We start from the raw sequence: 24,623 nt of genomic DNA, 5'->3' as shown, positions 1-24,623 counted from the left end.
TACAGTGTCCCCTGGACATTAATAGCAAAGTAAGTACACAGATGTACCCTCTAGTTCATTTAAGGACCCTAAGTTTAATTTTATATGCATGTTTGTAATAAAATCACATAGGATTTAGGCTATAGAGTGATACAGAAGTCATCTTCCCTGAAATGTCCAGATAATAGAATAGGCACCCAGTAGTTAAAAAATAACTTTTATTTATTTATTTTACAAGTTATTTGTAAAAATCCGAGATTGTTACCCCCTTATTTCACATCATGTTTCCCAGTGCCTTCATATATACTGTACAGGTACACCATCAGTAGATTAGTAGTAGATTACACCGTAACTCCTGTACTGTAAATTGTGGGTTGTAATCTAAAGTGTGCCACAAATTTTCTTACCAATACTTTAAGGTTATATTTTAAGGTATATATATATATATATATATATATATATATATACACACAGAAATGGCCAAATCGGACAGGAAAGTCTATAAATGCCACACTGCTCGGGGAATCCGGAGAGCTGATAAACAATAGCTAACTTTTAATTTAGAGAAAAACGCAGATTGCTGTTTTTAAAAACATTGTGTATATTTTGGACAAGAGGGGATGTTTTTTTTTTACAATTTACATATGATTGTTTTAAAAGTAAAGAGCTTGAAGATAAGATGACTTGAGTAGAGGAGACATTAATAACTAGTGAAATATTCAAACTGAACTGAAGGGAAGTCCCATTAGCCCTATTATAATAATTATCTTTTTTTGTATTTTTCATATATTGTTTTCTCACTTCTTGTCCTCGCTTCACAACACTGGGTGGCGGTAATGCGCAGTTAACCTCTTAGTTAACCACCATAAAAGACAGAACAAGTCAAAGCGGAACCCAAACGCTTTACGGTGAAACTCGGATTTGTTTATTGGTGACACCGTGGGAACAGCTGTTTTGATCGGCTAGTTCCAAGCTACAGCCCCACTTGCTGGCTAACTTACATTGATCGAATTATATCACTATTTTCTCTCATTTCTTTGTATACTTCACTGGTAAGTGCGCCATTATCTGCAATAGTAAATGTTACTGTCGGTTGGATTCTCACTGTATTAAAAGTCAACGTCGGTTGGCAAGCTAATATTAGCCAACTGGGCAAATGTGAGTCTCCTGACAAGCTAACCTTCAATTTACTAAGCATTAATCCTAGACGTATAAAACTGACTTACAGGGGCCGACTAGAAATGTCTTTTTTTCAGCGTTGCTAACTTAAAATATACCGTTTTTATACGACATTGCTAGCACAAAATTGTGTGCTAATAACGTAACTTCGGACAGTTCTGTAAGAAAGGATCGTTAGCTTAAATGTCGAAAGTAGCCTGAAGTTATTCTAAAAAAAATGATGTTGGCTGCATGAGGCCACCAGCAAAACAAGACTTAAGACCTTTAAGGAAGTGTCGGTATCTGCTCTCCTATACAGCACATATCAACTCCACTCATCACTTACTGTAACTGGGCATCACGAAACCGTTCAAAATATGTCATGTGGCTACTGTTTGCTAGCAGTAACTTTATTCAAGTAACGTTTAACAGACTGAAGGGATTGGTCGATAACTGTTATGTCTGGATTGCATTTAAAAAAAACATGTCAAAGTTGTTTCGGCTTGTTGACAGGAGTGAAGTGTCAGAATGTCTAAGGTGTATAAGTATCTTATATCAAACCTCCCAGGCTGACTGGATCCTGCCACCATGGAGCCTGCCTGCCGTAAAGACAAGTCAAAGCTGAACTCCACCCCCACCAGAGGAGACAGAGCCAGACAGAAGTCTGCACAGCAAGAGCTCAAACAGCGACAGAGAGCAGAGGTGACAGACAGCACTGTTTTTAAACTTGGCACTCATACTGCACTCCTATTCTCTAAGAAACTTAATTCTAGTAGTGTATTATAGGTAACATTACTCCTCAGTCTTGTATTACCAATTGTGCCTTCTGTCTTACTTTCTGTATTTACAGATTTATGCGTTGAACAAGGTAATGACGGAGTTGGAGCAGCAGCAGTTTGATGCCTTTTGTAAACAGATGCAGTCACAAGGAGAATGATGTCTGTCTGCCTTCCCCTTTCACCTGGACCAGGACCGGTCACCTCCAGAAACACCATGTGCGGACACTATTAAGGACACACAACCAAACACTCATACTTGAGGCTTTTACACACCAGGAATGCCACAAATGAACAAGACGAATATGCAAAATACTTGGATGCGAATATGTCACTTCAAAACTGCTGATAGCTGCTCCAATATGCGATTTTGCGACATAGGTATATAACCACATTACTGCAGACCGAGCAGGGCAGGGACTGGTAGAAAAACAGGGCTATCTTGCAGAGTTCCGAGACGGCGACCGGGATCTGTGGAGTCGCACTGCATCACTGGCAGGTAGAGAGAGGTCACATTCACCAGGTCATCTCAGCTCACTGTCCCAGGGCTCCAGTCCGGTCAGTAATTATGTATTAATAAGTTCGAACACCACTAACCAATCGAGGAAGAGGTAGATCAGCTCTCATGTTCTGCGAGGTAAAATTACTTTTCATCAAAGTATTCTGGGGGATTTGAAGAGAGCAGCAGTCTCACTGTGCAGGGAGCAATGTCACATTGTCTGTATAATTTAGTGTCCTTCGTCATATAATACAGGGTGATGACAAACATATAAAATCAGCAGGTCTACCATTTGTGTTGTACTATGTGACATGATTGGTTGTTGCCTTAATTTGTGGTGCAAAAGTTCAGAAAAATCGACCTCGTTCAGAAAGAAAATGTAGCTTTTTCACTGTGTAATATTCACCTTCTGTGTGCAAACACTCTCAAAGACATCAGCTCGGAAAAAACCATTGACCTGCGAATCATTGGCATGAAAGCATCGCCTCCAGTGTGTAAAAGCCTTGAGACAATAAGACATTCATTCAATAAGACAATCTTGGTTCGGCTGACTCTGAAAGCTGTGCTGTTAAAAAAAGATGATCTGATTTTTAACTGAAAGCAGACAGAAAGCAGAGTTTCATATTTCCTAAGGACACATCAGTACCTGGTATGTCCTGTGCTTAAACATCAGCCTTTGTTACATTAATGTAAAATTAATATGAGCTCATATGCTCTTATTTTACAGTCAAAATTCAAATGTACTTTTTTTGAGAGTTAATTGAAATTGATCTGTTCAAACACAGATCATAAGCTGTTTATTAAGTCCTTCCTGTGCTCAGGAAGGGCAGATGTTATCAGTGTTGTCAGCTGGTCAGAGACCTATCACTTAAGGCTCAGCTGTATAACCACTGGGATGTGTGTAGATGTAAATAAAGCTGCATTTTGATCATTACAGACCCCAGACAAAGAAACTTCCAGTATGCAATGAAGCTTAAACAATCAAGCTGAACACTACCTACCCATGTGTATTTGTTAGTGACAGGCGGATGAAGCCCTCTAAGCTTTGGTGCTTTCTTTTGGTTTGTGCCAACAATTGATTTGTAGTTTTGGGGCTTTAGACTCAGTGAGCAGTTACAGCAGCCCTTCAAGATCGGAGCCAAAGCACTGCAACACCTCACTGGTTTTACATGTTCAGTCTCATGGCTGCAAGAAGAGAAAAAGTTAATGTGTTATTTATTCAATCGTAAGACGCTTGTTCAGTTGTGCTGCAGTAAATGCACATATTATTGTGCAATGCTTCAGTAAAATAATGATTTACTGTTTGATCCAAAAAGCCTAAACATAAAATATTTTTAGAGACAAATTATGAATGTACCTTATTGGTGTGGTTTGGATCCAGTGTCCACTGAAAGCCCCTGTATTGTTTAAATGAGACACAATGTAGTGATCCGAGATCTGATATTCATTGAAATATTGCTTTTATTGTCTTATTATTTGGATCAGGTGGAAATGTTCCCATATGTACATCTTCATAGTTTACATGGTCTCAGTTATTTTCCTCTCTTATTATCTCACCAAGGTGTGAATCACTTGAGCATATCGTTCGTTATCGTATATTGTTTAAATCAACAACATTTTTTTTTACCTTTGTCACTGAGGCTGCCATTTGGGATTGCATTGCTAACAGTTCCACAGTTAGGTCACATCTTTATTGACTAGCCATGATAAAGATAAATATTAGACTAAATGCCAGCTGCTGTTGAATGACCGCAGTTCTCAGCTCTCAGCCTCAGACATTGATGCTGAGTAGGAAGAGCAGAACAAGAGGTTGTTTTATAATGACCCATAACCTTAGCTTAATGTAGCTTCAAAACAGGCAGTTCTCTTAATAAACCAGTGTTAATGGTGCTCACTTTGAACAATGTCAGTGAGGCTATGCCATGCTAACTGGCCTCTATGAACAATATTGCATTTTATTGTCACATTCACATGTTTTGTCATCTAATGGCAACTTCTGTTTGTCTGGTGATGACTGTAAAACATTTATATTGTTTAGTTCAGTGTATCATCCACTTTCACTTATGCAATTTTAATTTAATGAAAATAAATGCCTTTTTTTTCTTAAATGTGTGTTTTTATGTGAGAGTGTCTGCTTGCTGTCCACATTCTATGGTAAAATTTTAAAATAATAATAATAATAATATGAATGTACTTTTTTGATGGCAGGACTTTTGCTTAAAATACAATACTTAGACAATGTTACTTTTACTTAAGTAAATAATCTGAGTGCTTTTCCACCACTGTTTATTGGGGAAATGAAACTATTAACCACTCATAATGATATAGGGCCCCAACCAGCAACTGTCAAAAGCCAAAAAGTTGGGTAACCACTGGTTTAATCTAAAAAAAAAAAAGATTTATATTATATGAGTTTATTGTATTTGTTTTTTTTAGTAAAGTCTTAATCTGGAAACAAACTAGTAAGGAGCAGCTGTCAAATAAATGTAGAGGAGTAGAAGTAGAAAGTATTTGAAAATGGGAAAACTAAATAAATGTTCTTACCAGTTGTCACTTTCCAGACAGAAAGCCATTGTGACCATTTGTCTTGTTGAGAATAACAGTCTGCATACTCTCCGCCTCACATCTTCAATCACTACGGTCAGTTTCTTGTAGTTGAGGACAAAGCACAACCACACACACAAATACACTGAATGCTGTGTCTACAGCCACGATTCAATCTTGGGATGAAGGATTATCACTTTCAGTTGATTAGATCTTTAAATAAAACAGGCAATGGTGTATTTATCAATTTATTTCATCCTTATAATTCCAATTTGAAAGATACACCACTTGACTGCTTACAACATCCCTCTCCACCAAACACATGTAGTTTAATTCCAGGGTAAGTCAGTGTGCAGGGGTTGTAGTTAACAGATCATCATTAATGACTGGGTTGCAAGCAGTAATTTTAATGGGATTAGTAAAGCTGCCAGGCCACCATGATGGTGTTGATTGTAACTGTAGTCTTCATAGCAGCAGCTTGTTTCCACAGCATGAACAGCATTGTGTATGATACAGAGGTATAGGCTAAGTGCATAACGCAAAGCTGGTCCTCTTGAAACCTTGAAACTGACACTCCACTCTGTGAGTCTGGAGCCTTTCTGTTACTCCACCTCACTCCTTCAGTATTCCTGACTCCGTGGTTTTCGTTCTCCTTCAATTCTTTTGTTTACATCTCGACAGTAACAGAGCTCCCAGTGACACGGACTCCAAACCAACCGTCCCAGAACTTGGTGTCTTGTCCCCCGTGTTCGAAGGAGATATGGCGCAATCCAGGGCCGTATTCAGAAAATGAATGGCTGACCTGGAGTTCAAACAGAGAGAGAAAACCACTGTGATGTGAACAGTTAGGTGTGAGTGAACAAGACTGTCCTCCAAAGAAGACTGACAGCATCCGTCATCGCAAGTGTCCCAAAACAACTTGCGTTTAAATTAAGTGACATTTTTCAAGACAGTAAGTACAACAATAGTAGAAGGAGACAAACACATGGTGAGTTAAAGTTATTTGCCGAGGACAGACGCTGTTTTTCGTGCGGAAATGAGATGAAGAGTTGGTAGGACAGACAGGAGGACAGACACTTTTATACACATTTATAACTGCGGTATTTTTTTCCTCATATAAGTTGCCAAAGACACTCCCAGTTCCTACGGTACTGTTGTTTGGACCTGTAACGTTGCTTTGTGAGTCATTTCTCTATATTTTGTTGCTCCGCGCCGCCGGCTTATCCGTTCACACTGGTTCGGTTCGCCAATGCCGCAGCAAAATTTCACCCCTCACCGCATCTGAGACTTTCACACAGAGCAGGATGCGGAGAATTGGCGCAGGATCCCCGCACGCAAAGGGCAGTGTGAATGGGGCTAGTATCACAATGCCATTTGCCATTCATCTGATGGAGATAGAAAAGCATGGACACTCCAAATTCGTTCACATTTTCACGCTATCAATTAAGTGTAAAAATAGAAAGAACACTGCTTCATTTTCCGGTCACTAGAGATGATTTATAGGCTAACATTAGCTACCTGTGCTCCTACCCTGCCAGTCTGCACTGATATTATAGGAGAGGTACCAAGTGCAGCAACTTGGCTGCTGGAATTTAGTGTTGAAATACATCAAAATATGAGACTGTCATGGTCAAATCACCAATAAAAATGTAAGGTTGGCTAGTTAGCTGGTTAGCTACCTCAGTTTGGAGGGCCATGTAGCTCTTACAACTCGCCCTACCCCTCTATCCCAGCAGGCTTTGGGACACCCTACCCTTGAAACGGAGAGGTAGGGCTATATGGTAGGGGCAAGGGGTGCACTGGGTTCGGGCCCGAGTGTACAGTTTATTGCCCTCTCCATGTACCTGTTTCCACGAGCAGTCATCAGTGTCAGGTTCAAGAGTCACTGGTTTAGGTTTGAACTCCTGTATGACCTCGTGATTCTCATCCAGCAGACACGCAGCCATTTGGTAGGTGCAACCACAATCTGTCCTCCCACAGTACCTGCAGGAAGAGTCACTCGTTAATCAGTGGCACTAGTCACTAGCAGAAGGGGCTTACATGCACATCAGTCCACCTCTGTCTTACCAGTCTTCCACTGTGACGGTAGGCTGAGCATCCAACTGTTCAGAGCTGTAGCCCTCCGCTAATAGGTCGATCACCTGCCTCTTCAGACACAGCCTACGATACACAGTTTGTCAGGATTTTGCATGGGATTTATGTAAACAGTCAACTCACTTTGACATTAAATGAAAGTATGAAACATATGAGAAATAATGAAACACACAGAGATAGTGAACAGTATTTATATCTTCGATGCACAGTCGAACTTGTGCACCCACTTCAGACAGCAGCTACAGTGAAGATTCTGAGCTCAATGGACCCATTTTACGTTTTATCATTTTTTTGGGTTGTTTAGTCCCCATCTTCAATTGAATGCTGCAACCCTGATTTGCTGTGGAGCTCCACAAATGTTTTGTGGACTACGATACTTCACCTGAACATCCATTGGTACAGGGGTATTAGATAAAGACATAACTTTTTGGTGAACCTTTCCTTAAAAAGAGAAATGGTTGGAATCAAAGACGTCACATACAGTAGTAAACACTCACTCAAACGAGGTTACAAAGTATTTGGACACTCCGTCGATGCAGAAGTCGTAGCCACAGTCTCCTGGCATGTCCTCCACCTTCCACTGACTCCCTCCGTTCTCCGTCAGGTCCCAGAATTCCAGCTGCTCTGGGGGAGAAATGCAAGTCTCAAGCTGTCAATAGCAGCATAATGCATCAATCTCAAAAGGACTGAATATTTAGAAATATGCTATCAGTTTCATGCTGAGAGTTTCTTGCTGATAACTCTGTTTGAAAGAGGGTACTGCCAGGAGATGTTGCGCTCTACAGGTGCTGGTGTAGGCAAATAATGTTTGGACAGAGCCAGTCTAGGAGTTTTCTTTTGATAAATCATAAATTTCACCTTTACGTCACTTTACCTTTTTTAATGTGTCCAACTGATCTAAAAACACCCACTACAATTGTGCTTCTCAACCTTGGAATTGATCATGCTAATAGGCCAGCTAGAAAAATGGGTCAGTATATCTGGTGTAGCTCTAAACTGGACCCATTTATTTTCATTGTATATGCCTCCCTTCTGTTACTCCATCGGTCATTTTGGTCATGTTGTATCACTGTTATACTGACGATACTCAACTCTGCTTATCTGTTCAGCCCAGTGATGCCTCTGGGTCACACCTCAGCTCATTTGCCAAAATCATGGCTACCAAAACGCCCGTAACACTGCAGCTTTTTCATCTTAATTAAGATCGAGACTTCATTCTCATATCTCTAATTGCTAATCGGACTATAAACAATAAGCCGCACAAGCCGATATCTGCTTCAAAACATTGGTTGTTGCCCCCAGTTACCACCATTTACATAGTGGGCAATCCTCCATGAAGAAAATGACATCTTACCTTCCCCATAGGGATTCTTCAGCAGGTTTCTGGTCATGATTGCAGTTTATACAGAGAAGACAGGGTCTGCACAGGAGCAACAGGAAACAACAGCATAGATCAATAATAGTCTGCAGTTTCTATCGGACTTTCCAGATCCCATCCAACAATACCACTAATGGCTTGGATTAATTCCAAACTCGATCTGCAGCTAAACCACACACACCCATGCATAATAGGGATCACCTTACAGTTAAGGACAGATTTAGACCAACTGAAATGTTTGATACAATAAAAGACTACTACTGACAGACACAGTGTTGGATCCAGTGGGAATGAAGAGGTTAAAACCAGGCCGGGTCGCTTCTACAGATTCCAAACCCAAACACTAATACCCTGTCTGCTGATTCACAGCACAACAGATGAGGCAAAAGTCCCCCCTCTGTACACGCTGAATAGGAGGTGTCACAGAGGATCAACCAGTCATCAAACATACATCAGTCAGCAGGAAAACACTCTGGGATAACATGTTGCCATAGAAACCAATGGTTAAAGGGGCTGTTTGGGACTGTTGTCCTGAGCTAGATACCAAAATGCAATTTACTATAAAGATTGTATACTGTAGGAATTACTGTATATATTTTGTTACTATTACCTCATGTATAGATATCAAATCAACCCCCACCCAAATATTACTGAAGTTCAGGTGGTTTTCATCAGTTTTCAGGTTTTGTGACAATAAAAAAGTCACAGTAATCACTATTTCACAGGAGAGAATTGTAGGTCTATGATATCTCAAGATTTTCATGCATTAACACGAATTAGTTGCATATTTGTCCTGCATTTCACAGCTCACCGAGGCTCCATTCTCAAACAGCTGAGTCATCTGACCCTGCAGTCTCAAAGTCGTAAGCATAAAAGATGCAGCACACGCACATTAATGTCATGCTCTGCTGTGAATGACGCACTCCAAATACATAAGACAGCCAACGTGTTACTCACGGCTAGGGGGAGGCAAGTGCAGTCTTCTGTTTTGTTTGTCTTTCTCTCTGACTTTCACTTGAGCTCCTCTGCAGGACAGCGCCCTCGTGACAGTGTGGCTTTTATAGCCAGGCAGCACACCGCACAAACACCCAGAGAGTGAGAGAGGAAGGGAGGGAGGGAGAGGAGGAGGAGAGACACAAAACACCTAATCTGCAGGTTGGGAGGGAGCATCCATCCAGCGGAACTCAGCAGAACCACACATGCACACACTCAGCACAAATGTCAGCTAGAGCCAAAAACACGTCAACACCAACAGGAAACAGTCAGTGCTCCGCTTTAAAGGGCATCATTTATATGCTCAAGTGAAAAGGCTGAACATAAATACCAAAGAAGCACGGAGTTCAGCCAGTCTGTGCATTTCATTAAGCTTAGAGTTGCTCTCTGCTGCACATAAATTTTTTATCACATCTCTCACTGAGATTTAAATGCTCACAGTGTATAGCTGCGTGTGTGAATCTATATTTGGATATTGTAACTTTTGTCCTCTAGCTCTCTGTGATGTTACAGTAACACTTAAATTACAACAGGAAGTTTTACTTTTTTGCTTCTAATATGTTGTTATTCTTTTCCTTTATGGGTTTTATGTGTATGTGTATGTACCCCTTTGACCTTGTGAAAAAAAAGGAAAACATTATGTGGTGAACTTATTTGTCCACACCTCTGACTGAGCAGAAGCCAGGTGATGACTTCATGGTGTCTGTCTCCTTCATCCCAATCTTACTGTCAGAAAAGTGTTAAAGGAAGAGTTTGTCATCTAAACTGATATGCTTTATCACTGTCTGGCTGATAAATAGATGATTGAACACTACTCTAATGTTGAAGTAAACATGTATGTAACTGTGATCATACCCTCTCACTGAAGTTACATAGTGCAGAAACAATGACAGGGGTGGAGTAGCTGAGACAGAGACACCATTCACACTATTACAAGACACTGAACCATCAAAATGATTCTGAAGCTGTTATTTTAAGGTAGAATAGTTACATAATATTGCTTTAACTTAGCTTGGCACAAAGACTGGAAATAGGGGTTAACAGGAAGTCACTGCTTCCAGTCAAGAAACAGTCCAGCACATAAAACCCATAAATTGCTGTTTTTACACTGTACTTCTAAATTAAATCTTAAAATAAATAAATAACCAATAGATATAACAGAATCTCATACCAGCTAGGTGGCAAGACTGCAAAGGATGGACTGAAGTCCAAAGTCAAGCCAAGTTCTGATCCAGCTAATTACCAACTCAGCAGGCTCCTATAGTGGTCCATTCTAAACATCAAATCTGGGTCATATTCACCACTTTGCTGGGGCTGTTGTTGACTGTGTGGTTGTAGTAACAAGTATCCACCTGCAGAGGGCGGTAATAAACCACCAACCCATTTGACTGAGTAGAGCAATACATATTTTTGATTACTAAATACAACTGTTGTTGAATAGTGAACAAAATATCGATTTAGAAAGAAAAAAAGCTAAATCCACATGTATTTTCCTTGGAAGTGGCACCCTTAATTCCAACATACAGTATGTCATGTCAATAGCAATGGGCTCCGTTTTATTTTGTTTACTTACGACTCGCACTGGAATAAAGTTTTGGGTGGGTATACAAAATAAGGCTTTATTCTGGGCCACAACACCAAAGGGTCATAACACAATGAATACACTTCATACATTACAACATACACAAAATACCTCCCAATATGGGAGAGGAATAATTCAAGTTCAACATTGCAGTTTGATCAGGATTGTCCTGCAGACAGTACAGTACAACAGTCAACAACCAATACGACAACGTTGTGCCATAAATAAAAAGTGGTGTATAAATCGTACAAAAGCAGGAATTTCAAGAAATGTCAAACATTAGGATTGCAAACATGGCTTAAAACACATCTTTTAGGAATGAAGAAATACTGTAGCTTTAGTGCCTTTTGCTGGAAGTGCATATTTCCCTGTATTGATCTGGGTTGTAAAGTTTGGATCTTTTCCTGGTCGACATGAGGAGTATTCTTCCAACAAACATTCTTCTACAGGGATAATCTTCTGTGGAACAAATCCTTGTCGCTGCTCTGTCTGAAGAAGCTTCATAAGTCTTGCTCTGATTGTACAAATTCATGTCCAAAACAACAGTGTATATTCAACTGCATGACCCTTATACTTTCCTGCTTTGGCATTTTAGTGCAGCACCAGATATTGTGTATTCCAGTGATACAGCACCCATAAGTGTCCCTTCATAAATGGGTTGCCTGCTTATCGTGAGCAAGTTTCCTTATTTGTTTGGGAATGTGATAATTATTCCAGTTCTTTGGAACAGCTGCAGTTGAGGCTCCTTCTTGGATCTAAGCTTCAGAGGACGCCTGGGGTTTCAGCTGGGCCTTCTCCATGGTCGTACCATATGGATCTGACCTTTTGAAGAACCCCATCTGGAGGGGAACATGGAGAGAGGAAGATCACATACAGATCAATCTGACACAAAAATCTGTACTGTAAGAGGAGAAATCTCGAGAAATTAATGTTCCCTTTCTCTTTCATGGTTACTCTCACTAAGGTTTCTGGTTTACAGAAGCCTCACCAACTCCTCCTATAGAAGAGCAAGACACCCAGGCTGAACCAAGAAAAACCTTTACAGATGACAAGGCTGCCTCTTTTGTATTCATTTAGTGTCTTTTTCTTCGTGGACATTTTGCATCGTTTTTGGATGCTCCGTTTCTTTCAGTGTGGATATTTATTGTCTCTTTGTGATTGTTTCTCTGTGGTCATTTTGCATTTGTGTTTTTTGCGGTGGTTTTGTGTTTCAGTAGTCATTTTTCGTCTCTTCATAGTAGTTTTATAAATCTTTTTGGTCATTATGTGTCTCTTCGTGATCATTTTTCATCTTTATATTATTTTACGTCTCTCTGTAGTTGTTTTGAGTGTCTTTATAGTCTTTACATTTATATATCGCGTTTGTTGTGTTGTGTTGTGTCTGTGTATTCATAATGCATCCCCTTGTAGTCCTTTGGCGTCTCTTTGAAGTCGTTTTGTGTCTTTTTGTATTGGTTTTGTTTTTCTTTGTAGTAGTCTTTGCGTCTCTGTAGTTATTATGAGTTTCTTTGTAGTTGTTTTACATCTCTTTGTAATCATATTGTATCTCTTTGTAGTCTTTCTGCATCCCTTTTAAGTCCTTTTGCATCTCTATGTTTTTTGTGTCTCCTTGTTGTCATTTTGTGTTTTATTGTAGCCTTTTTGCATCTCTATATTCGTATTGCATCTTTGTTTTTTTTGGTTTTGCAGACCTTTTTAGTAAGGTTGCATCTATTTGCATTTGCACTGCATCTCTACTGAGTCAGTTTACTCAACATGTGTATGCAGGTGGAGATAACGATTAACATAGCTGTCAAAAAGTGTGTCTTTTAGTCCTTGTGGTAACATTAACTAACCCCTATTTTAACATTTTAACTTAAATGTCAGAAACTGGTATTTTCTCTGGTAATTGTATAGGCAGAGTTATTTATCAGCGTTTTACCTTGTATAGTAGATATATGAGCAGGGCGAGTAATAGCAACCCAGCTAGAATAGCCAGGATGATGATCCACACTGGAACATAGAAGAGACTGTCTGGCTTGTTCCACAACACAGCTGTCACCACCTGAACAACAGAAAATCAGATGAGCCTCGGTAAATTTGGACCACCTTTCACTGACACTCACATGTAAATAAGCTGAAGTTTACAAGCTCATGATATTTATAAGAAACCACAAAAAAATTTTGATGAAGTTACCTTTTTGGATCCCGATGGCTTGAGTTTTGGAGGGATAGAATAAGGCATCCTGTTCACCTTGTACTGAATGGAGCACTCCAGAACATATTGCTTATAAGCCCTCTGTGGACAAGCAAAAGGTCATTGGAAAAAGAAACATGTTAATAAGGTTCTTAACTGATAATTCCACTAATTTTATCCTAAAGGAGGTCCAGTGTGTAGGATTTAGGAGTAGAGACATTATATAATATTCATAATAAGGTTTTCTTGAGTGTGTAATCACCTAAAGCTAAGAATCAGTGTTTTCATGACCTGAAGTCAAGTCAAGAGGGAAACAATCGAGGCAAACCAACCCCTCAAAATTCTCCCAAATCTTGAATCACATAAAAAAAAATTCAGACTTTACGGCATTGAAACACTGTACTGAAACCCAGGCAGACCAGAATGCCATGTTGTTATTATAAATGCTATGAGTGCTAATGTACTGGAATGGAGTAGAATTTATCAGTTCTACAAAATATAGGCAATCAATCAAACATCCTGATGTTCAAGCGTCCTGTCTAAGCCCCATGCTGTTGACTACATACTAATTCTGCAAAGATTTTCAGTATGCAGCGTGGTCATACTGATAATATTACAATCAAAAGGTGACTGTATGCATTAAACATGTATAAGGATGTTGAGGAGCCCCGAACAGGTGACAGAAAAGTAAAAAAAAAAAAAAAAAGATGATCGTAAGAAGTCTCCAGGAAGATGCAGGTACACAAAAAAGTCCCACTGAAGTACATTAATTTATTGTATTATATTTGCAAACATATACTGTGAAATAGTAGGTCTATACAGTGTAGTAAATACTGTATAGGATTAACATGTAGTATGGAGTTGTAATGTTGTTTAGTGACCTGCCCAGCAGAGGGCAGTATGAGAACACAGATTATCTGACTTTAGTTGTTTCTCATCTGCTCTGTGTTTTCCTCTTGACTGGAGCTTCCTGTACTAACAGATATGAGTAACACAGCAGAGCAGTGTGTCCTGTAGTCTCACCTCGATGAAGGTTTCAGCCCAGATTCTGGAGCGTACGGTCAGGATAACGCTGGCTCCTCTCTCCAGCAGCCCAACATCACACTGCAGCTGCCAGCACTCCACTGCAGAGCACGTCTACAGAGGGACGGAGCCACGGTCAGACACACAGCACACAGATAATGAAGCATTCAGCACTATTTCTTTTTCATTTATGACTGAGCTGCCAGATATTGTCCTAGAAGTCTCACAGCCAGAACAATTTGGTGGACTTCTTCCAATATCCGCATTAATTTTGCCTTCATGATATATTTTTGAAAGCTCTTATATATCCATTTAAAAAGATAAATCCATGCTGCATCGAAATAGAGACAACCCAGTGTAGTATTCATTTTAAAAATGTAAATACTAAAGGGGTAGACAGTAGATACATAGTAGATGTGACAGGCTGATATATCGGTCTTTGATCGAGTACTTACTGCACTTATATTGGTAACAGCGTAAATGTCAGCCAGTAAGTTAAAAGCATATCAATAATGGAAACTATGTCTGAAGTGATTTAGAAAGGGTCATCATGATGTAATATGTCCACCACGGCTGTGGTGTAGTGGTGTCTTGGCAGAAGGGTCCAGTGTGGCTCACTGGAACCACAGCAGGCAAGTCATTTGTTCCTTGAGTCTGTCCCTAAGAGAGAGCACCTCCCCACACTTGGTGCAGTTTTACAGGGGCACTTATTTTGCCTTAGAGGAGGCACTACCTTAAAGACTAAAGTCAGGGAAAAGTATCCTGTACACAGCAAACACATTACTTTGCATGAAACATTGTACACCTGGTACACCTCTGCACCAGAGTAAAATGTCCAACTCAGTAAAAACCAACAAATCTCAGTGATTCATATCAGGAGTTTATGTTTAAATTGTGTGGTTATGTTTTTAAAAAGTACGATCAGCTGATAAATCATCAGCAGATTTTTTGAACTCCTATCAATATCAGTCAAAAAAAGCATCAGAAGTTAGGCTGTAATAGAAATTGTCCTCCATTAGGAAAGTCATTGCCACAGTCAGTGCAGTCCACAGCAGTAAGCAGAGCAACATATACTCTATGACCAGTATCAGTAGCCTTTTTCACCCAATAAAAGCTTTGGCACACAGGAAGTGATTTTACATTTTTGCTGGCGGAAACAGTACTATTACATTACATGTATATTACATTTGCAGGAGCGGTGGCTATCTTTGGTACATTAGTAAGCACTAATTCATTTGGTGTTTTGTGCACCACACCCTCCAGTCATTTAGGGCAGCACTTTGATCTATGATCTATTCATAGGACTTCGTTCCAACAGACATAAGGGGCAGCATGTCACCAGAGTAACCTTCAACTGCTGCTCTGTCTGCCTGGACTGGGACCACGGATCATAGGGGGAATCATCACGTACAGTGGGGCTCAGCTCAGTCGGGCTTTATTATTATTAACAAGATAATTTGGCTCGTCTTAGTTTGGTAAAAGAGGAACATGAATTCAGATGGTGTACGGTTGTATTTTTTTTGTTTGGTAAGGAAAACATATGTGAGTGTATCTCCTTTCTGGACATTTGTGAGTTTATTGTGCTCGTTAAAACACTAAAATCTCACCTTTAGTCAGACTATCGCTTCTTGAAGTAGGCCACAAAGTGGTATTACAAGACAAGGCAAGGTTCTATCTGGTTAGCATGCTAACTTCAGTAGACACAGTACATACAGTAGACATCTTTGACATAACATCATAATTGTTGTTTCTTCACACTGTTTTCTTTAATGTTTTAAACCAAAATTGTGACCATGTCTGACATCTTGCTCCTTTAATCGTGTTTGGGTGTCTGTAGGCGGACCTCATTTTGTTGTTTCAGCCATGGTGGATATCACTAACATGGCTTGTTACATGTCTTCTCAGTTCATTAATTTTATTAAAACGCTGAAAACCAGTCTAGATTATCACTCCTTTAACACATGGAACGGTTTTAGCTAAATAAATCTGATAACATGTTTTAAATGTTTATTTTGCATAATAGGCTCTGGGTTCCAGGACACTGTCAGAAGTCAGTCACTTCAGATTGGTTGTAATTCTAAAGTAATTTCAATGCATTCAGCATTCAGCTTTCAAAAACTGAAGCTTGGAGGTTTGGAAGCAACTTCAACATGTGGTTAGATTCTCTAGTTTAAAAGATGATTCATTAAAATACCATGAAAGAGATTAGCTGGCAAACATTACAGTAAGTGACGCAAGCTGCACAAAAGCAACCCACTAAATCAACAAACTAATTAACTTCATCTCACAAATAATTACAGCCAGCAGCAGGAGAGGTTGACCAGAGCTCATTACTGCAGATCTATTTCCTCTGTTGAAAGAAATAATCTCATTATCATTTAAATCTTTTTCAAGTTCGGAGGCCGGAGCTACCTCCTCCCACAATCTGACTGGACTTTATTTGGTTTAGGTTTATTACATGCGTGTTGAAAGCCCACTCAGGGGACTGAAACACAGGACACTTCCACACACTAATGAAAACACAGTCCCGTAAGAAATCCAGTGGGACTGAACGCCCAACACAAGAGCCACTGACTATATTTAAGAGCCTCTGTTGTGGTGCGTTTGGAAGAGCGAACCACTCTACAGACTCACGTCACCTCCACATGCTGAGTCAAGCAGGAAAGAGAAGGAGTAGAACAAACACCCCCTGTGGTCTTTATGGGACACATGAGTGAACTGTTCTTTCCTGATGAGGAACAAATGTTCTCAACAAGTTAAAAAAAGAAAAAGGTGAATCCATCGAAAATGGACTGCAGTTTTCAAATATCTCCGAGTGATTTGTCTGCAGTCACGTTGAATTGTGGGTAATGTAGGTTTCGACAAGGAAGAAGAACGTGGTTGTGCTGCATCAATTCTGGCCTATTTTTCTACTGTCCTAGAAAACATATTCTCTTTTATTTATTACAACTATATTTCCTTTTCTTTGTCTCACCAGGTTTCCTTGATCAGCCAAAAGGTCTCTGTACAGCTCCCTCCTCTGTATGTGATGCTCAGTGCTGGATTTCAGTGATGAGGGACCCTCTGCTGCAGGAGGCTGGAGCTGCAGACATAAAGACATTAACAGAGTCATTAACAAACACAATCAAATGTTCAAGGCCAGGAATAGACCGAGGATAATGACCTCACCATGGCAACTAAGCTGTTTGTGTGTGTTTGTGTGTGTGTGTGTGTCCTCACCTTGAGTTTCAGTGCATTGAAGGTGTGTCTTGGGGAGCAGCTGAGCGGGCCCTCAGTGAGCACCTCTACAGGGTAGAGCAGCGGGTGGCCGTGAGCCCTCAGAGGACACCTCACCTCTAATGTCGACTGGCTGACCACACTGGGACCATTATTCACCAACTGGAACAGAGACAGAGTTACAACTTAGATGCTGGTTCTGAAAACACAATATTAAAAAAACAGAAAAAATTTGTTCTGCACTCTACAAAGTATGTCGGGAGGGTTTGTAAGAAATCTGGGTGTACCTCATAGACCTGCTGAAGCTCAGGGCCGATGTCCTGCTCTTCTCTCAGACTCTGACTAACACTCCAGTTGGGAGGGGGGAAGATGACTTTGTCTGGGAGAGAAACACTGCAACAGAAACACAGAGAGGGACCACTATGATGAGCCTGATTATATGATGGTAATGTAATGTAGTGGAAGACTCGGCAATGAAGCCTCACCCCTGCAGAATGACATCAGCCATCGCAGCTACCTGCAGCTCGTACAGCACCACCTCACTCTCTGAGTTATTTGCATTTTTACTAGAACAGAAAGACAGAGACAACATTTATTAACAACCTGATGAAAGTGTCAAATGTTATCGTCAAGATATCAATTAATAACTGCTAAATTAGATGTAAATAAAGGATTTTAAGACCTTAAAAAAACAAAATAAAAACATGCTGCTTCAAAATCAGTTAAACATTATAACTGCATAACATTGTGGGATCATCGAGACGTGCTCTGACAAGCACTCGCAGACACCTCACATGAACCGATCTCACATTACAGTACTTGACTCACTAAAAGGTGACCTACCTTCGTATTTGGAGCTCAAACTCCACAGTTTTGTAAGTGTCCTTCAGTCTGGGCACAGTGAAGCGGAGGCCGGCCAATAACTAGGAAATGAACCAGAGAAAACATTTACAATTTATCCATGGAACATGACACATTAATCACGTAAAAATTACAAAGAAGTCTTACGTTTGTGTTACATTTATTTGTTCTTTTTTACTCTGCACTCAATAACTTTCCTACATTCCCTCCACAGCTTTCAGGAGATCTAAAAACAGCTTCTTCCTCTCATTTACATAATAATTCCAACAGATTCTATCTGTGGTAATGAAAGCTGACTTATTCTGGTCTCAAATAATTCCCTGCTTTTGGAAATAGCGGATGTTCTTTCTACATGAAAGTTCGATTTAGTTTTGTATGTTTTACCAGGTCAGTGTAAAAACTTTTTAAGTTTGTGTGTGAATTACGCCATACGAGAACAATTTGACTTGAGACACAAAAACTGAAAAAGGCCAAAGACAACATGTGGGCGTTGTTGGCTCTTACACTGGTAGCAGACTTCATGGGGTTTCCCAGATCACACACGAGATAGCGGGTCTGGTTTTCTGCCTCATAGCTGCACGTCAGCTGAGTCAAGCTCTGGAGAAACACAAACATCAAATACTGTTAACTCTGATGTTAAGATTACTATAGAACTAAACACATAAACTAAAACATTTTGCAACATTACTTCATATTTGTATTATAAGACATATTAATACTTTTACAGCTTTTCTGACATGGTCGATGATGTGTTTTCTGCCACAAGAAGATTTTTATACTGTGTTTTTATACTGCTCCCATATTGGTGGGAAAACATTGCAGCATTTTCCTAAACAAAAATGGCTCAGTGCAGCTCATTCAGCGTAATCCAAGTCTCCAGACATCCTGAGATGCGAAACTGATTAAAAAAGACGTTATTTTTATTTTTTAAAGCCTAAATCTTCACTGTAGCTACTAGGCTAAAAGCTTGTGCACCCCTTTCAGACAGGGTGCTGTCTGAAGAGCAACTAGAGACTTGGATTTACATTTCAAAAAAGTCCCCATCTCCTTCAGTTGTTTAGGAGAATACTGCTACGCTGTTTTGCTGTGAAGCCCCAAAAATGTTTTATGTACAACAAAATGTCACCCAACTTTCCAACGGCATGGGGCTGAGCAGATAATGACTGAATTTTCATTTTTGGGTGAATTTTTCCTTTAAGTTGGAAAACTATAATTATCCAGCAAAAATAAATAATAACAATTATAAAATATAAAAATAATAATAGCTAAAGCCATAGTTAGAGTGACAGCTGTCTGCCTCACCGCATTGTGGCGCGCTATCCCGCTGTAGTCGGCCTCCGGGGGCAGCACCACATAGAGCTCGGCCTCGTACGCCCCTCCCTCTCCCTCGTTCCTGGCGTTGAAGGTCAGGCTCAAGGAGTTTTCATCACCCAGGTAAACCTCTGTCCTGTCACTGAGGGAGGAGAACCATAACATCGTCATTGTACTTCTTCTGAATGTTTAATAGTCATGACTGAACCCCTCTTTAAAGGCTGTTGAAGGGCCTTTAATACAGACTGAGTTTCTCTTTACTGATTGCATATACTGTAGTAAAAAGATGCATACAGAACTCATAATGGAGTCAGATATTTAAAAAAAATGAGAATATCCACTTAAACAATATTTCTAATTCAGTTTGTACCACTTTGATGTAACACGGAGAATGTATTTTAGAGATCAGTGTTTCCTTGTCCTGGGGCTCCTGCATTGTTTCCCTGCTCCAGCCCACCTGATTCAGATGAATGGCTCGTTATCAGGCTTCAGCAGAGCTTCATGACGAGCTGATCATTTGAATCAGGTGTGTTGGAGTGCGTTAAACCTGCACTCAGACTTTTTGGCCACTTGAGGCAGTACAAGGTGTAAACACAACATCTGGTTTACCTTCACCTTAAAGTTGTGTTAGCAAACAGCTGCACATTTATAAATGCAGCATGGAGCAACATTAGCATTCATTTAAGTCCTGTTTCTGAACACCAGACCAAGTTCCATATTCACTTAATTAACTATTGTCTGACTCAACAGCTATTGAATGCTGCACATACATTTTCTGTATGATACATGTCTCCATGAAGTATGAATATTGAGTTCATATTTGACCTGATATGGCACATATCAAACAAACTCAGAATATGCAACAGAAAATGGTTCTTTTTCTCAAGAGAATCACAATCCAGTTATAATATTTCTGTTTTCTGGCCCTTTTTGCACAGTCCAGAGTCTGATATGTTTCAATCCTACACAGAGGGCTTTAATTAGAACACAGGTGTAATCAGGAGATTAAGAAAAAAAAAAACTATTCATGACGATTAACTTTTCACCTACCCACAAAATTGCTTGTTTACGACCAAATACGTTCAAAACTGCAGACATTTGCATCATCCTAACTTTGGCTCTATTGCTAATTGGCAAATGTTTGTTTACTAACAGGCTAAAGGAAGTGAATACATATACCTAAATATCAGTAAGTTAGCATTGTCGATGCAAGCATATTAGCATGCTGATGTTAGCGTTTAGCTCATAGCCACAGCATGTGCAGCCTCACAGATTAGCATGGCTGTGGACTCTTAGCCTACGTTAGATTTTTAAAAGTGGTCTGTCTATTACAAAGCCATTACTTTTTGTCGGCCTTGAAAAGCCTATCTACTGCAGTCAGAACTTTCAGCCTCTTGTCTGAAATGCTGGCACAGTTTGTGCTATGTCTGCTGCTGCGTTCGTTTGAAGTGACTTGGTGCAGGGCATGACCAAAATGCCCGAGAAGCAATTGTAAAACGTAATGAAAAGCAGGGACGTGAAGTCTTTCCAGACAATGCATCTCTGTTTTCGTCAGTCCCCAAAGGCCATTTTCTCCTGCATATCTGTCTGTGACCGACCTGGGAAATGACCCAAATCTGATCACTGTGATTTGTCTCAGGAAACCGACCCCCCTCCTCATTCCGCGTGTTCACAGTGACGCCCCTGTGTGCAAACACGCTTTCTCTGGTGCAGTGATAAATCCTCTCGACACCCTCCAACTCCAGCCCTCCCCCAGCAGCTACACTCTGTGTTAGTAAATTCATGTTTCTATTGAGCAGAAAGAGGAGAAAGGCGTCTGGTTGAGGGTCAGAATCCGGGTTCTTCTTTCATTCCCTTCCGTCCCCCCTCCCCCCTGTCTTCGGAGGGTCTGGACGCAGTGACCCCTCGCTAGGTAAGACAACCACCAGATGAATTTAATTAGGCCCAGGCAAGTTTAGCGAATGAAGAGGAAGCAACACCGATACCCTAACACCAACACTGAACAGATGCTGAGAACGGACAGAAGTCTGCAGCGTATAATGGAGATGTAAACCGAGTTTTGTTGGGAAAATATTAAAGTGGATCATGAAGCTCATAAAAGCATAATTTAAGCCTGAAGATACAACTCAAACACCGGTGCAGACTTCTCGATTGTGAATGTTAAACACACCACTATTTGCAAATTCTTGGCTAGCGAGACAAAATTGCTGTCTTATAGTAAATCAGTGAAGGGAAATTGTGTTTAGTGAAAGTGCTGAATCATTCCAGTTTGGTCCCATGGCAGCTACAAATGCAGATCTTTGAGTTTTCATGGGAGACTTTTTCGCACTGATTGTATTTCTGCAGCTAAGAGAAATCACATGGCCATGTAATGAAAAACACTCCTCATAACAGAGCTGACTGGGAGGAGAGAGTCTGAGCGTGGGTTCCCTTTGTGAATGGACCGAGACTTTGCCAGATATTTGGCTGGCGTCCATTCACAAACAAGGATATATGATTAATTAACAATAATAAGATAATGTTCCAGGAGTCAGAGCTCTTTCTTCCAGCGTAGGCCTGTTGTGAGCTGTAAACAGCGTCTTATCATTTGTGTCCTCAATGATCCGACCTCACGGAACCATGTTTATTCCTTTCAATATCATTCCTAAGCTTCCTCTCCCTGCAGATAAAGTAAATTCTGCCAGATAACCATGGCAACTATATTTATTTCTGTAAGTAAACACAGCAATGTTTACATGCAATGTTAAGATATTATGTATATCCTTGTGTTCTAAAGATATATGCATGTTTGAATGCATTTTCTTCAACCTAAAAGATTTGGAAAGCTGCATTTTCTTGCCTGCAGATATTTATCGTACAAGCCTTAATGATCAGTGGAATAACATTAAACCATCCACCGAAATGTTTATTGGTTGCTCATGAGCTAATTCGCATGCATGCACTTCCTGATGTGTGTGCACATGATACATCAAACAGGGACCCATTAATAAAAACATTGCTCCATTGCACTTCTAGTGGTGAAAATCTTCACACAGTACCTAAATAAAATTTTTGAAGATTTACATCCAGCTTTCGTTCATCCTTGGCCATGGCATGAGACCAATAAAACACTCAGAAGTACAACATAGACATAGACATAATGGACTCCAAGGAGGAAATGCCACAATGTGAAGAATTGTCACTTTTTCTTACTGTCATGTTCTGTGATACTATTTACTAATGAGGCCTTTAAAATGTATTTATGGATCCCACTGCTTTTCTTGCAAGACCTCTGATTGGTTGCCTTCATTGGTTGTGTTAGTTGGACATGGCTACAGGTTAAAAGTTTGAGCCAAGCATTCTCCCTAGCCCAGAGACACAGCTGCGACCTGAGCCGAAGAGGTTGGTATGTTTACAGGGGAAACTACAGCTCACAATCTGCTGTGTCAGCACCACCCAAGCTGTTTCTTTTACACACCAACCGGAGGAAAAACACAGACAAAACCAAAGAATACAGATTCTGTGCTAGACTCAAACTGTTAACTCATAGTCCTTCTGAATAAATGTTAAACAGTCATGTTATATTCATCGTGGTTTCATCTGCACTGAGTTAGCAGCAGAATATCAGGGTAAGCCAATCAGAGTTAAAGTAAGGTTCTTTCAAGAAAAGCAGTGGGATCTATAATATTTGAATTTGAAATAATGGCTAACTGGGATGACCTGGCAGCCCAATGGTTCATACCATAGAGTATGTCCACAAGACACGGTCTGATACTGGTCAGAGTGATTGCAGTGATTACCCCGCAAAGAGTCATCAGACGACTCTGCAGTTCCCCTCCGCTCTATGGAGCTTTTTAGCACCTTTCAGCTCATTGTTTTGGTTGTACTGCCTGAAACTTCACTGTTTTGGTTGAGTCTCAAAGCTCTCATCAACACTATCTCGTGCCATGGGGCTGTTTTCAACCCACTCAGAACAGCATATGGCCAAGGTTAGCAACTGAAAGTCTAGGTAAACAAAGTGAAACATTTAGCAGCTAAAGAGCCAGATATTTTCCTCAGGGGTTGGAGGAGACCAAAACAGAGCAAAAAGAGAGTCAATTTTGAACTTACATTTGTTGGAAGGCTAGAGACACAACTCCAATTCAGTGCTAATGTTGCTCCGTGTCTGCTGATGTGTTGGCAACTGTCTGCTAACAGCCATATTAACTGTATGTTAATGTATGTTCACAGCTTGTTCTAGTTCCCTCAAGTGGCCAGAAGATTAAACTAACTGTTTTAAACTGTCCTGTGGCAATTTGTGTGTGTGTGGTTCCTGTAAGAGGTCTCGTTTACTTTTTCTTTTCAGCCAAGACTGTAACTGCTGCTTGCTCTTACCATGCAGTTCTCCTTTTGTTCATTCCACACTAACCAAAAACATAAAATGCATCACTTCAACTTCAGCAGAGAAAAGAGCCACCACACACACACTGGATGTCTCACATGGCAAATGTAATACGGTGAGTCTCTGTTGTGTTGTAACAGTCACAGGCGGAGAAAACAGTGACAGATTAGCACTGCATGAACGGAGGGTTTAGGTTTTGTTTGTTGAATCAGGTAAAGTAATAGAAATGTGACTTCCTCTCACCCATAAACAGCCAGCTTGAGGTCAGGGACACAGATGTTGTCCTCTCCGCAATCCAGTTGAATCTGGGCCTGAGAGGGAAAAAAGGAAAAAAGATAAATGGAGGAAGAGAGAGGAGCAAGGGATGGGTATGATGGGTGAAAGAGAGAGAGGTATCCAGAGTCCAAAGGTATGGAGAAAGAAAAGCTCTCGAGGACGTGGATGTTTACAGAAGCCAGCACACTAAACTCATGATTTAATGAAAGGATAAGAGAGGATAGAGACTATACATATCCTGCATAAATGCACAAAACTGTAACAATATTTGCAGCAACCAGAAGCCAAGACATTGTGTGAAAGCAGCATCCTTTCATGTTTGCAGGATAAAAAGTAATACATGTGGGAAAGAAGAAAAGGAAGAACAGAGAAAACATGGTGAAGGTTTAGGAGAATG

At 40.3% G+C, this 24,623-nt stretch overlaps 3 protein-coding genes across 3 annotated transcripts in view; 1 reads left to right on the top strand and 2 right to left on the bottom strand.

Annotated features, from left to right (window-relative positions):
* The first annotated feature begins 901 nt into the window (after positions 1-901).
* Positions 902-4,520, top strand: svbp (small vasohibin binding protein). The gene is made up of 3 exons (XM_084348193.1): positions 902-1,031; positions 1,706-1,839; positions 1,988-4,520. The coding sequence occupies exons 2-3, from the start codon at positions 1,726-1,728 to the stop codon at positions 2,072-2,074; spliced, it is 201 nt and encodes a 66-aa protein (XP_084204319.1). The 5' UTR covers positions 902-1,031; positions 1,706-1,725; the 3' UTR covers positions 2,075-4,520.
* Positions 4,521-5,191: 671 nt separating this feature from the next.
* fbxo2 (F-box protein 2) lies at positions 5,192-9,484 on the bottom strand. Its single transcript, XM_084348192.1, has 6 exons — positions 9,386-9,484; positions 8,405-8,470; positions 7,548-7,674; positions 7,024-7,116; positions 6,801-6,939; positions 5,192-5,758 (listed from the first exon to the last, which is right to left on the bottom strand). The coding sequence occupies exons 2-6, from the start codon at positions 8,439-8,441 to the stop codon at positions 5,624-5,626; spliced, it is 531 nt and encodes a 176-aa protein (XP_084204318.1). The 5' UTR covers positions 8,442-8,470; positions 9,386-9,484; the 3' UTR covers positions 5,192-5,623.
* A 1,529-nt stretch (positions 9,485-11,013) lies between these two features.
* Positions 11,014-24,623, bottom strand: part of LOC311254588 (integrin alpha-5-like) — a 46,723-nt gene continuing 33,113 nt past the window's right edge. Inside the window, exons 19-30 of the mRNA XM_084348450.1 lie at positions 24,194-24,261; positions 19,582-19,732; positions 18,784-18,876; positions 18,262-18,341; positions 17,904-17,984; positions 17,706-17,811; positions 17,422-17,580; positions 17,177-17,284; positions 14,203-14,316; positions 13,180-13,281; positions 12,925-13,047; positions 11,014-11,842 (exon numbers count right to left, since the gene is read on the bottom strand). Of these exons, the coding sequence (XP_084204576.1) occupies positions 11,759-11,842; positions 12,925-13,047; positions 13,180-13,281; positions 14,203-14,316; positions 17,177-17,284; positions 17,422-17,580; positions 17,706-17,811; positions 17,904-17,984; positions 18,262-18,341; positions 18,784-18,876; positions 19,582-19,732; positions 24,194-24,261 (1,269 nt within the window). The 3' untranslated portion in view covers positions 11,014-11,758. The remainder of the gene's footprint in view (positions 11,843-12,924; positions 13,048-13,179; positions 13,282-14,202; positions 14,317-17,176; positions 17,285-17,421; positions 17,581-17,705; positions 17,812-17,903; positions 17,985-18,261; positions 18,342-18,783; positions 18,877-19,581; positions 19,733-24,193; positions 24,262-24,623) is intronic.

This window comes from Pagrus pagrus (genome assembly GCF_965226575.1).
Source record: "Pagrus pagrus genome assembly, chromosome: 3".
Lineage (NCBI taxonomy): Eukaryota > Metazoa > Chordata > Actinopteri > Spariformes > Sparidae > Pagrus > Pagrus pagrus.
This window is presented reverse-complemented; position numbering and strand designations above follow the sequence as displayed.

Excerpts from the sequence above, each read along its gene's own strand:
- svbp (XM_084348193.1), top strand. The coding sequence starts at position 1,726 with ATGGAGCCTGCCTGCCGTAAAGACAAGTCAAAGCTGAACTCCACCCCC. Across the intron at positions 1,840-1,987 it reads AACAGCGACAGAGAGCAGAG|ATTTATGCGTTGAACAAGGT; the intron begins GTGACAGACAGC and ends CTGTATTTACAG.
- fbxo2 (XM_084348192.1), bottom strand. The coding sequence starts at position 8,441 with ATGACCAGAAACCTGCTGAAGAATCCCTATGGGGAAG. Across the intron at positions 7,675-8,404 it reads GAAGAATCCCTATGGGGAAG|AGCAGCTGGAATTCTGGGAC; the intron begins GTAAGATGTCAT and ends TTTCTCCCCCAG. Across the intron at positions 5,759-6,800 it reads ATGACTGCTCGTGGAAACAG|GTCAGCCATTCATTTTCTGA; the intron begins GTACATGGAGAG and ends TTTGAACTCCAG.